Source organism: Myripristis murdjan, chromosome 22 (genome assembly GCF_902150065.1).
Source record: "Myripristis murdjan chromosome 22, fMyrMur1.1, whole genome shotgun sequence".
Lineage (NCBI taxonomy): Eukaryota > Metazoa > Chordata > Actinopteri > Holocentriformes > Holocentridae > Myripristis > Myripristis murdjan.
In genome coordinates this window covers 17,741,475-17,754,441 of record NC_044001.1, presented here as the reverse complement: position 1 = coordinate 17,754,441, position 12,967 = coordinate 17,741,475, and the positions used below count along the sequence as shown (strand labels likewise).

Sequence of the window (12,967 nt, the reverse complement as noted above, 5' to 3'; positions counted from 1 at the left end):
ACCTCAGACTGCAGGACCTGGTATTTGCTATCTCTCTCTGGAAGGCGGCTGCCTGGTGGCGCTCCTCGCTGGTGGAACCCAGCTCGTCCGGTTGGACCAGCATGGGCCTCATTCCTCCCTGAATGAGAGGCATGTACGAACCTACCCCCAAAACCCTATATAAAGAGCTGTTTCACTCTTGAGTCACTCAGTCTAGGCACTGACGACACGAGGAAACACCAGCACAAGGAAAGCACTCATCCTCACTAGGTAAGCACAACTCTGAAAATGCATATAGTTGGCTAGAGGTCATGACCTCTGGTTGGGTACGATGTAAAGGTTTTTGTAGAAAAGCCTTAGTTCTGAAGTCTGTTATAAAGACGTTTCAAACATTTGGGAATCTAAACGCAGCCGCTGTTTGTCTTTTACTAGATGAAGCAGTGATTTAGAGGACGGATTCTGCTGTGAAGAAGTGCAGTCTTTCTGGCGAAGTGGTTCTTAACAGTTCAACAGTTCTTTACCAAAATTGTGAAATGTTTAGGACCACTTGACCAGTGGGACAAATGCTGCCAACTCTGGAAATGTATGCCTAGGATTATGAACGATGGATCTTTGAGAGGCCTGAAGCCACCTCATGTCTGATCATTTGCAACCATGTGCAGTCTCTCTCTCTCTCTCTCTCTCTCTCTCTCTCTCTCTCTCTCTCTCTCTCTCTCTCTCTCTCTCTCCTTATGCCCCCTTGTGTTATGGTGTCAATTGCAGTCCAGGAGATATGGGGGCTGTAAAATAATCATGGTTCCTGCAGTAATTTCATTATGCTGGCAGACATACAAATTCAGCTGCTTTACTGCTACAGTTAACGCTGTCTTATCACTGCTTTTACTGTTGTCACCACTGATTAAAACAAGTCAATAAAGAGTCATTTGTCTCTGTTGAGTCCATGGGGGGCGCGCTGCGTGACTGCAGGTTATGGTCGCTGTCCAATGTACTGAATCTACTCAATCTTGCTGCATTGACAAAGTTTAATCTGTTCGGTATGGCAACATCTCTACATGTAATGCTACTTGTCTCCAGCGTCTCCGCCAATTCCTCTCATATGAGGTCAGAGTAATAGGCTAACTGGTTAATAATTAGACATGGGTCCTCAGAACAACTTGCACAGGTAGAAGGAAAAGTGATCATGACTCCTATGATGTTTTTTTTTTCCTAGATATGATTTTGTTCACAATATAATGATGAGGTTTGAACTGTTTTTAAATGACTTAGACAAGTCATCGGAAGTGCTCACATCTTAAAAGCACAGGCTTGTAAGTATACAAAAGACTGACTAGAAATCTCCTGACCCCTCAGATTTAAAATTGGACACAACCCCAGCTTGAAAACCCAAATGTACTTTCCAGGGAATACTGTTATATAGGTTGTGAAAGCACTACGAGCCGACTATTCTCTCCTTTGTTGCGGACTGCCTCCTTTTCCTTTCCTTTTGATCTCAAGAACCATCAATATTTGCTAAACGTTTCTCACAAAGCCCGTTCATGCACCGGGGAGGGCTGCGAAGGTTTCGCAGGCAGGGATAAGATATTGGAGGGGCATTAATGAGATGCTCAGAGCGGTTTCTCTACGTGCGCAAGGGCAGCAGATGTAGCAGCCCTGTCCCATGGGATCCCATCCTTGGAATTTCATCAGCGGTCGGGGGGCGACCCAAACCTTCGCTGGTGGGGAGAGCAGCGTGGCGGACGTGGTAAATCATCTTTACTGTGGATTGTAATTATCAGTCCACTGACAGTCCTATCCCACCCCCCCAAAAAACGAGTGTTTGTGTGCGTGTCGACTTGATCCTGTGCGCTTGTGTGTGTGGTTATAGGGACATGCAGACTATTTATTATTCACCACGTCCTGTCACAGCATCTTTGTTTCGTGCAAGTCCCAATCTTTATTGCTGATCATTTCTGTGCTGTCGAGCCAAACCTGCCCAGGGGTTCCCAAACTTTGTCCTGTCAGGTAGCTGCCACATCGGCCCAGCTGATAAAGGTTTCACCCCATCTGTTAGTAGTTTATCTGTCTGTACTGGTGGAGAAAGAAACCTCTCATCAGAATGCTAATTAAATATTCTCTTATGATGCCACCTTCATGTGAAATAAGCTTATCCTGATTTGGTCTCACCCGGCCGGTTTTTTTTTTTTTCCAGTGACGTCTTTGGCCTGTAGCCCAAACACATCACTGACTGAAAGAATATATCTAGGAGGCGAGCTAATGCCACAGTATTGGCTTGCCATAGCCAAGCATTTATTCTATTTATTAGCGAAGTATTGAACTATTTGTTAACTGTTTAACTATTTATTCTGGCCATTTTTGTAGGGGCTAAATACTTGTGTTAACAAACACAGCCTATAATATCAAGAACCCAGAACTTTTGTAAATACATTTCTGACAATGGCAGGAAAAAGAGGAAAAAGACGTTAAAGTATTGGATGATGATGATTCCAAAGGAATTCCTAGAGAAAATAAATGGTGTTGTTTGATTGTTTGTTTTAAACTGAATAAGATAATTAGAAAATTCAAAATGATGATGGTTCAGAATAGCTCTGATGAGGGAGTAATTAAATAGCCTATCAAGTGGTGGAGTGCATTTATTGAGGAGATTCACAAAAACAAATCACAGTAGGGGCCTGAGAGCGGACCCATTATAGAGCCCATTATGGGTTCTAGGGCTAGTGAAGGGTTAAAAGCAGTAGACTAACCACATTTTCTCTGCATGTGCATAAATAAACTATACTGTCCCATCATCCTAATTACATCGACATAATGGACGGTGAGCTTACTCCCCGGTCTTCTGAACCACAGCTACCCTGCTGACCTGACCCATTCAATCTATTGGATAACCAGGTTTAACCCAGTGGAATTGTCGTATTCCTGAAATATCGAAAAGCAATGGTGACGTGGGTGTCAGCTGGCCTACCGGTGACTTCATCTGGCGGCAATGGCTGGATATACTTCATATAGCCTATACACGTGTCTCTATGTAAGCGCAAGAGTGCGCCATTAAAGCACAGCAATAACAACGGCGGTTTTACGCAGGCCTATAGGCAAAATGAGACCAGGTAAACTGAGTAAATGTACATGTCGAAGATCCTATGGAGCCTAGTCTCAGATTAAATAAATAGGCTTAAACAAACAAACAAACTTTGGAAGGAATTATTTCTTCCATTGGTTATTCTCTTATGAAAACTACATGAATCATATGATAAATGTTAGGAGGATGAATAGTATGGAAAACTGTACCAGAGTGTTACAGGAATATAGTGACAGCGTACCATGGGAGGTTGAAAAATACCATACATTACGAAAAGGGCTCTATAAACTCAGTATTGAGTACCGCAGACACTGTAAGTCCCTCCAGGAATATTAATATTCTGGTGATTTTGTCGTTCGAGGTTATGGCCAGGGTTTGGAGTAATTGTGTTATAGCCTACATGTGCACAAGTGAGCGTCTTGTGGGGGCTGGCTGCGATGCAGCAGCAAATCGGATGGGAGAGCAGCTAATCACTGACTGGCAGGGGGATTGAGAGGTAGGACGACTGAATGAGTGACTGAATGAGACGGTGAGAGAGAGAGAGAGAGAGAGAGAGAGAGAGAGAGAGAGAGAGAGAGAGAGAGAGAGAGAGAGAGAGAGAGAGAGAGAGAGAGGTAAAAGCTGGAGAACAGAGAGCAGCTGCAAAAGGTGGTCCTCCGCTCCCAGACCTGCAATGCTGGAAGATGAGGCATGACCAGCCCCAGGATGGCTTAAAAAGTATTTCAGTGGATGTAAAAAAAAAATTAACTCCGGATGGATTGTATCGGTGCATTGTCTTCTTGGACAATACTGGAGACTGGAGAGGTTGTTTTACGCACGTGTGAACGTTCTCCCTGATTCACTGGATGTCCGGAATATACCTTTTGGATGTTTTTGGAGGGCATGAAAGATTTGAATTAAATGGCTGTGCGAATCAAATAGGTTCCCAAGGCGTGGAATATTATATAGGCTACACAGACATCCCATATGGCTTTACCAAACTCATCGGGGTCTTCTGGAGCTGGGAAGCCCAACCCCAACCTCATAGACCTGGGGACATTCTACGTTGACTCCGATATTATATTTGGATTTACAAGTCACCTGCTCAAGAAAAAGACAAAGGTAAGAATGTCCAGGTGCGATGTTTGAAGAAACGCGTAATTTCAAAATGATGGTCTCAAGTGTCGGTGTTATCACTGCGTCGGACATTGAGAGGAAACAGTGACAAGGGAGACAACTGATCTGCTTTTGACAACGAATCCCACTGTCCGCGGGTTCAGGACCTTGAACAGCGCTTCAGTGAATCCCCTCTTCCAAACTTCGCCTCCAGATAGCCAACGCTCTAATACTGAAGCAGATAGAGGCACAAGCATCTCTGTAACAGATTACTAGTTGTAGATAAACTAAGAACGGCTGGCCAAAATGCCGACTAGAAATCAGGACACGCTCTGAACACGCGTCAGTATTATATGACAGCCTTATTTTATTTTCACCATCGGATAACCCATAAATGAAACGATTTCGGGCATTTATCCTAAAAATGTATCTGTTGTCAAAAGTTAGAACTAGAGAAATAAAAAAGAACCTAATTGATGATAATATTGATGCTTTACTGTGGGACAGCCTGCGGGCTGTATGAAGATTTATAGGGGCTCATAATGGTCTGAATCGTAGTTTTCTGTTTCCTAAAGATAAAATTACGCGCGTCGTTGGAGCGGACCTTTTGCAGCCCAACTCGAAAAGCAGATTTGATCTAATTCTCTTAAAGTTGACCCTCTCAGATCTCCTGTAATTTGCTACCAGTTGCGCTACCAAAAGACAAAAGACTGCCGACTTTCCCTAAACGGGTCGTGTGAGGGCAGCAAAAGGGGAATCGGTTCAGACGATGGAGGAGGCAGTGTATGTGCCCATTGTCCCTTACATCATCCGCATGAAATATTCAAAGTTTACCAATTAAATATTTAACCGCCCCCCTCGCCCTTTCAATTTGTGAGACAGGCTGTTCTCCACGTGCGCCAGAGGATGGCGCCAGAGTAACGCCACACGGACCCAGTCACATCTGCGCCTGCAGGGAGAGGCAACAGTTGCTAGTGTGCTCTGAAACTGAGCAGCCACACCATGTGCATGCATAAAAAAACACTGGATTTTAAATCCTTAAGTGCAGAACTGAGACAGTTCTGCCACTGGATGTGGGTTATATCCCTTGCACTCGTGATTGAAATCACTTCAGCACCATGGACACAATGGGGGTAAAGCAACCTGAACTCAGTACCTACCTAGATACATCACAATAAACAGTACTGGGAGAAGATGAAGAAAGATCTTTTTGGAGTTGAGGGGGCATACACAAACTGTTCTGAAAATATAATTTAATTAGATATTGGTAGTTGTTTCTCGTTGGCTGACGATCACCGACTGGAGGTCATAGTTATCCAGCTTTCTAATTTTACTCCTAAGTCATTATTCACTGCAGTAACAATGCAGGCCATAATAACAACAACCCTGAACCTCTATGTAGTTCCCCTATCCCGCGTCAGAAACTTCTTCAGAACCCCTCCCATTTCAGGACTATTACCGCCCCCTGAGCACTGGTGTGAACCCCGTTGAAACAAAACTCCTCCGCGGCTTGTGAAGTTATGGGACTCACACTAGCTCCTTACGATCAGCTACTGGTCCAGTAGTCTACAATCTGACAGATGACTGGTAACCTTCAGTCTAGCCTATGGCTTCACCTTGCATATTTCAGCAGCAAAACCTCTGACTTTGGTATTTTACGAAGAAATTCTACTGAAGGTGTAAACTTGATGTGGGAGAATGAACTCATTTGGGGGCAATTCAACTCATGATGGAAGGGAGCTTGACAACCGCAGGTTCACTGTAAGTGTTTCGTAGCACACAGTTAGTTAAAGAAAAGTGATTTTGCTTGTACTCATGCAGATTATAACTTTGAAACTAATTTTACATTATAATATGCACCGCACAGCTTGCGTTTCTGCAGTGCGCATTTGGACAGGTATGTGTTTTTAACAGGTTGTCAAGGTACAAACAAACAAATCCAGAATCAAACTGTCATGTACTGGACCAGTTTCCTTGTACTTCTCCTACCAAGAAACAATTAACCAAACTGTTTTCTTATGCTGAAGGTGGAAGGATGTCCCAGTGGAGAGTCACCGGCAACTGTCGATGTAAACCCCAGGAAAAGGCTTCATTCAGCAGAGGACGCACGCTGCAGCAGCCGGCCGCCCCCTGAGGGCGCAGGCTCGGTTCCCATCTCGGAGTCGGAGGATAAGGGAAGCCTTTGCCAACAATGTCAGATGAAAGTTTCAGAGTTGAAGAAGCAAGCAACAGCCTTGGCAGATCCAAGTTCGTTGAAGGTTTGTAAAAAAACAAAAAAAAAAACAACAACAACAACATTATTTTCTCATTCACTTAATCCCTATTGCAGATTGCAATTCTGGGGATAAAACCCCACTTATGCTGTGACAATGAAATTTGCTTTGTAACTTCTGCTTCATTCTTCTACCTTTGATAAATGAAGCAAAAAAGCCAAACTAGCGGGATTTCAAAATTTGGGCCAAAAGAATCATACTTGCACAATAGTGTTTATTGTCACTGGCAAGTGTGTGATAACAAATGAGACTTATATGAATCCAGTGGACTTGGCTATGGGGAGAAGACTTGCATAAGGATAAAAGAGATGCCTTTGGCCTTTGTGATCAGCCATTCAGTCAGAGCTACCCGACATGTCACAAGACATTATTATAGAGTCTCATTTATCTTTTGGCTGCATGTGACCTAATTCACACTGCACCTAACATTGATTTGTATGGACATTGAAATTACCTCCAGTTGAGGGTTTGTAAATTTACCACTAGAGCCCTCACCACCCGCTTGTAAAGTGCTTGGTTTCTATGCTTGATTGTAGATAGTGGCCTTGGATGTGAAAACCGAAGGTTTTGAGACTTTGGAAGTGGCCCATTGTTTAGCTAAACAATGCTTATCTCTTTATTTTGCTGTTGGGGAGAGGGTGTGGGGGGCAATGGGGTTGAAATAAGCGAACTGCTCGCGACGCAGACTGAGGAGGAAGTTAAGTCCCAGTTGACCTTCGTTGTGCATTGAAAGTGTTCCTGTATGGCTGGTCCCACAATTCCCACCGCTGTTAAATATAGGCCCTCAGACTGCTGTTGTTGTGGCGGGCAGAGTCTGCCCTGGGGTCTGCTCTCCTTTGTTGTACTGTTTTAGAGAGGGTCTCAGATTGGATTACAGCTTCTCAGGCTTCACCCCAAATCCCATAGCACCTGACTTCCATATGGGAACAGGTATACAAGGGACAAGGGAACATTTCTGTAACACCTGGGGTCTCTCTTTGAGACTGTACTATATGTGTGGTCTAATCTTTGTGGGAGATGGTAGGTGACCATATCAGATCTATATTCAGGTATCAGGTAAGTCTACCCGCTAAACGCATTAACTCTCCCCCCATCTGCCATTATCTGGCCATGGGAAATGACCTCCCCTTTTTAGAGTGGGACCCTCCAGCAGTGCTTGTGGCCTTCACCAGGTGCTCTGTGTGGTCCCCATAGGGGTGGAAGTATGCAGGGAGGGATGAGAGCTGCCCCTCTTTCCTATTTTGCACTTGTTGATGGCTAAATTGGGCCTTAATTCCGGGGTGGTAAACAGTGATGGCAGGGTGCTGTTATTGTATCAGGGTCATGCTATGGGCTGAAGGATAATAAAGTCATTGTCTTGTTGGGGTGGTTGTGCTGCTCACCTGTTGTGCCTCATTGGACGGTTGTGGTTACGGATGATTGCTTCCACAGAGCTTCTTCCACTGAAAGAATAAGGTCAGTAGGGCGACTCATGTGGCCATCCTGGTTTATCTGGCATTAGAATTTACCTGGATGAGGTATGGCCAGTGTTGTGTCTGCGACTGTCATGGGAAAGCGAGAGCAGAGTCTGTTTATGTGAGGTCTCACTTCCTCTCCCTCCCCATCCGTCTGCCGTCCCGATTTTGTGAAGAGGAAGTCAGCGCAGTCCCCAGACATCCCTCTCCCCCCTCACCCTGCCAGAAGACTTATTGTTTGAATACAGTCGTAGCAAGCAGATAAAATTAAAGGAAGAGTGTTTGGGGACTGAGTTCACGTGCTTTTCAACAAGAAGCCTATGAGAGGGAAAATTCACTTGGATATACACCTCCAAACCTCCCTGATAGAGTTTGTGTTTTCCTGTTTGGGCCTAAAAGAACCTGCTTATGGTCCCTGAAGAAATTTAAGGAAGTAAGGGGATTAGCAAGGCTTTCCCTGTGACCACAGTGTGGTTCATGCTGCCTTGCCCTGTTATTAAATGTATGTTTGGCACTGAGCTGGTGCAGCTCTGCTAGAGCATAGTTAGGAGTACCGAAGCAGCATTAGGGGACAGTGGCGGTATCACAGTTTGCCATAGGAACCGCTGGGTCAGCATCAGAGCAATGAAGATGACAAGTGATTTCTTTATGGTCTGCTGCTGCCTCCACATTCACTGGCAGCAATTAGCCTTTTTTACGCTCACTGCCCTTAAGTGCCTGCCTCATATTCTGAGGAACAGTTCCAGTGTCGCCATGTCTTTAGCCTGTGCGGGTTTTGCCAAGCCTCGTGCTATGTTTGACATTGCTGATACTGCTGTATTGCTTTTAATAAACCACATTTATGGCCTTTTTCTAATTATAAATATTTTAAGACAGTATATCTAAGGGCTCAACCCCAAATTAACTTGCTAAATTATGTCCTTGGGCTACTAACCTTAAGTTTCAGCTGGCTTGGCATATTTTATGGTATTCAGACAGCAGACAATAAAAAAGAAACCCTGGGAAAATGCCCTTTACTTAAAGGACAGACAGAAACAGTAGAGACACTGTCAATCTCCAGACTTGATTCTCACCTCTAATCAAAGGTATTCACCCACTTAATGCACTTGATTCGCATAATTAAAACCTACAGTGGCAAGTGACTTCAATGGTGAATAGCAGACTGTCTGGATTCAACAATTATACACTGTGCTTAATGTGGCTGGACATGGCGGCTAGGTGAGATATGATATGAGGAAAGATGATCACTTGAAGGCTAACCTCAACTTCAAAGTAACCAATTACCCCTTTGCTGTAATCAGAGGCTCTGTCAACAGTCATAGACAGATAGGACTATTCAGCTGTCTTAGATCCAGCCTCAGCTTTTAAACAGCAGCCCTCCTCCCATTCGTATTCCTCTGACCTGAAAGGGTTAGTTAATATTTTGGTTGTGCTTGCTGATGAGATGAAATGAGAGCAGAGCATTTGACGTGTCTATGCCATGAGCCATCTCATGAAAAAGTTAAGAGACTGTCAGAGGCAACAATAGGCCATTAGGTTTGTATAGGCCCCGTAGCCTGCAGTTATTGTGACCTGTAAAGACTGTAATTCCTTGCCCGTGGCCAGGCTAGAGCGGTTCAAGCCCTCAGTCACAGCTTAGACACAAGCCCTGTCATCTGATACCTTTTTTTGAGAAGGCTAACCCTCCTCTGTAGCCTCTGAACCATGGGAGAGTGTGCTCAGAGAGAGAGAGCGAGCTGACAAGACTGGAGTTTGTTGATGAAATATGCAAGGGGGTGCAACTTTGGATCCATGAGAAATAATTTGAAAGAACAGGAGGCTGTGTCGTTGACTGCCACTGAGAAAGCTTTGTCTTTTTTTTTTCTTCAAAAGCCTCGCTGATTTAGCCATCAGCTGGAGCCAGACACCAATTCAAATGTTTTCTATTGTTTTAACATACACTCGCGTAAAGGATAGCTAGCCAGGGAATACCAAGGACTATAAACTGCATGACAATGGCAGATACATCAGGGTTTGGAAATGTGGCAGAGAACTCAAGTCCGTGATATGGCTGCATAGCAAACACCCTGTCATAAATACTAAGACCCATGAATATGAAAGCAGTGTGGGACCTTGTCAGCTGCAGTTGTGCATTGACTGATTAACAGAGAATGTCCTGCAGGGGTTTGAGGGTTTTAAGATTTGGATCTAGTTGAGCTGTTGGAGGTAGAGGTCAGTTGCAGCCAGGCCTCACCTTTCTGATGATCTTTGCCCTCCGGCCACAGGGAAACCAGGTTTAGGGCCACACAAAACTAACCAGGGCACTTTGAAGATCTGGTGAAGCAGTGTACTGTGGAAAGCTGAATATGTTTTACTGGGATTTTATAATGAATACCTGAACTGAAAATGTGGCACAAATACATATGAATGTATTTGTGCCATGTAACTTCATGTCACAGCAAGCTTTTTCATGTTGAATGTATAATAATGGGACAAAATTACTACCACAAAAAACACATTTTTCCTTTATGACTACCTTGTTGCTACTTTGTTCCCTATTTGACCCTTGATCCACTTAAAATCCAGAGTTGTTAGTACTACAATGAATCCATCGAAGTGTTGCAAATTTCTTCTGTTTCCTGAAATACGGAGAAAAGGAAATTACTTAACCCTGCGTCATTCAACAACTGTTTCCGGGCCAGAAAGTGTGCGACATTGTATGATCGGTCTGGTTTTGTGTCTGTGTTTATTTCTACTATAGTTGTACTGTTTGTGTCTGAGCATAAATGAGTATGTCTTTGCTTTCTTGACCCGTATGTATTGGATTTTTATGTTGCTTGCTTTCCACCTATTTTCCGCTCCTTCCTGCCCACCTACAGGTTTGTATAACTTTCACAGGAGGGTCTTTGGTCGCTATGGCTCGGGAGCCAGCAGGACCACTGCACAGCTTTATGGCTAATGGTACGGTCTATAGAAGAGTGTGTTTGCGTGAGACAGGGAAAGGGAGGGGAATGGGTGTTGGTAGATGGATGGGTGAGGAAGGGGAGTGCTACAGATCTACCTGCCTGGCTACTGTTTCTCAGATGAGTGGGGGGGGTGTTACCTCTCCTTTGTCGACTGACCCCTGACCTTTCTGTCAGTTCTTCCAGTCTTTATAGTGGGTTTAGGTTTCAGGGGGGCCGACCTGGGCTGGAACAGGTGTGTGCTGCCAGGCTCAGTGTGGAAATGATGAAGACAGGATGGAGCGATTGGCAGACGGATGGCAAGAAAGAGGAAGGAAGGAGAGAGGGAGGCACAGAGAGAGACTGTGTGAAAATCTTCCTCCGGTCGTGAAACTGGAGCTGGGCAGAGTGAAAACAGAGCGTGACCATATCATTCTATTCACCTCTAAGCACCTGAGCCCCCGAGGCTCTAGGTAGTGTGTGTGTTGCGTGCCTGTGTGCCTGTTCAGCGGTGCATGTGGGCATACAAGAGAGCATGGGAGGAAATGAAAGACGAGATGGGAGAATAGAGGAGACCCTGAGCTGAGCTGTCCCCCCATTTCATCCCTGCATGCAGTGTGACTTCTGCTTTATGGCATGTGTGCTGTATTAAACCGCAGAGCAATAATCTGGTGTCAAGTGGTGCACAGACCACAGGCATCAGTCATGGCTCTTCCCCATTGTGCTGTATCTACATGTTCCTCAGCAGTATGCAGTGCTGCAGTCCCTCTTCACATGCCTCCACAGAGCCATTCATCCATTCATTCATTCACTCTTTTGACAGTGTTCAGCTACTTCAGTCCTAAAGCTTTTCTTTAAGAGCAAAAAACAGCAATATGTTGTCACAAGAGATTGTGTTTCTGTAAAGACTATATGGGGATTTTTTTTTCAGCCTTTACTGGGCATGTGTTGACTGAGCATGTGTGCTCTTTTTCTACAACACACTATTTTTTTTTTTTTTACACTCACAGTTACACTCCCACCAGGGAGACGCACAGTCCAACCACAGTCGTCTGATGTTGACACTGGAACAACCTCGACGGTGGTTAAAGAAGGCGAAAGTGTTTTTCATTCACTTTCCCGCCTCCAGTTTTCCCCAGCCGCTCCTGCTTTTCAAATCAACTGACCTTCACTGGTCACAAGCCTGCTTTTCCAACCTCAGGGCAACTGCTAGCCTGGAATGAAGGCCAAGTCATTGCTGTGTGTATTGCAGTTTCAATTTACATCTTTAATTTAGTGAACTGAAAGTGAATTGACCCCCGTGTTGCTACCCACTCCATCACTTATCGCCATCACCAGAGCAAATTGCAATCTGTTGTGAGGCAGGATACAGGAAACGGGCTCGGAGGCACACAGATGCAGGGGCTGATGATTCTGCTTGGTACTGAACAGCACTGAGGCTGATGCTCATCACCTTTCATCTGAGGAATTTGTTAGAGAATAGCTGCCATTCCTTACCTCTGTAATGTGCTCCTGGCTGTGGGGAAGAGCAGATTCACTGTGGGCAAGATGAAACGAGCTGACAGAAACTCCTCAGCAGATGCCCGCTCAGACTCTGTCTCCTTCTCTCACACACATACACACACTTGCAAATACATGCACACACATGCATTCATGTGTGCACTCAAACACGCCTGCACATACATATACACTCAGAGACATACACTCACACATATGCACAGGGTTTACATGAATGTGTTCCCTTCTGGCCATCTGGCCCTATCTGCTGCACTACACGCCTGTAATGTAGATAAGAGAACCATCCAGATGTTCCTTCAAGTTGAGCGGTGCTGTTTAGAGCCTCCTGGAACTGGGAATTAGCTCTGACAACGTCAGCTAATGTGAAGTTTGCGGTGCCTGTCTCATTCAAGTCAAATATCCAAGGTTCACCTGTTGTCCTTAATAACAGCTATCCAGTTGACATGATGACTTTCAGCACATTTTGTGACTGAGCCTCAAGTCAGGATAAAGATATGGAGAGGCACAGTGCTAAAAGTCTGACAACTAAACAGGGAGGGGAAGAGCTGCTCCGCAACCTTTTTATGAGCTGATGAGAAAATTAAGCAATAAGCCACAAGAGGCCTGACAAGCGCCTATTAGCTGTTATAATATCTGTCAGTCATGACCTGAAGT

General features: G+C 44.7%; 2 protein-coding genes across 2 annotated transcripts in view; both read left to right on the top strand.

Annotated features, from left to right (window-relative positions):
- The window catches only part of LOC115354312 (inositol-tetrakisphosphate 1-kinase-like), a 578,973-nt gene that overhangs the window by 158,669 nt on the left and 407,337 nt on the right, over positions 1 to 12,967 (top strand). The window lies entirely within an intron of this gene.
- The window catches only part of kif26ab (kinesin family member 26Ab), a 71,095-nt gene continuing 63,828 nt past the window's right edge, over positions 5,701 to 12,967 (top strand). The window contains exons 1-2 of the mRNA XM_030044627.1: positions 5,701 to 5,908; positions 6,175 to 6,405. Of these exons, the coding sequence (XP_029900487.1) occupies positions 5,846 to 5,908; positions 6,175 to 6,405 (294 nt within the window). The 5' untranslated portion in view covers positions 5,701 to 5,845. The remainder of the gene's footprint in view (positions 5,909 to 6,174; positions 6,406 to 12,967) is intronic.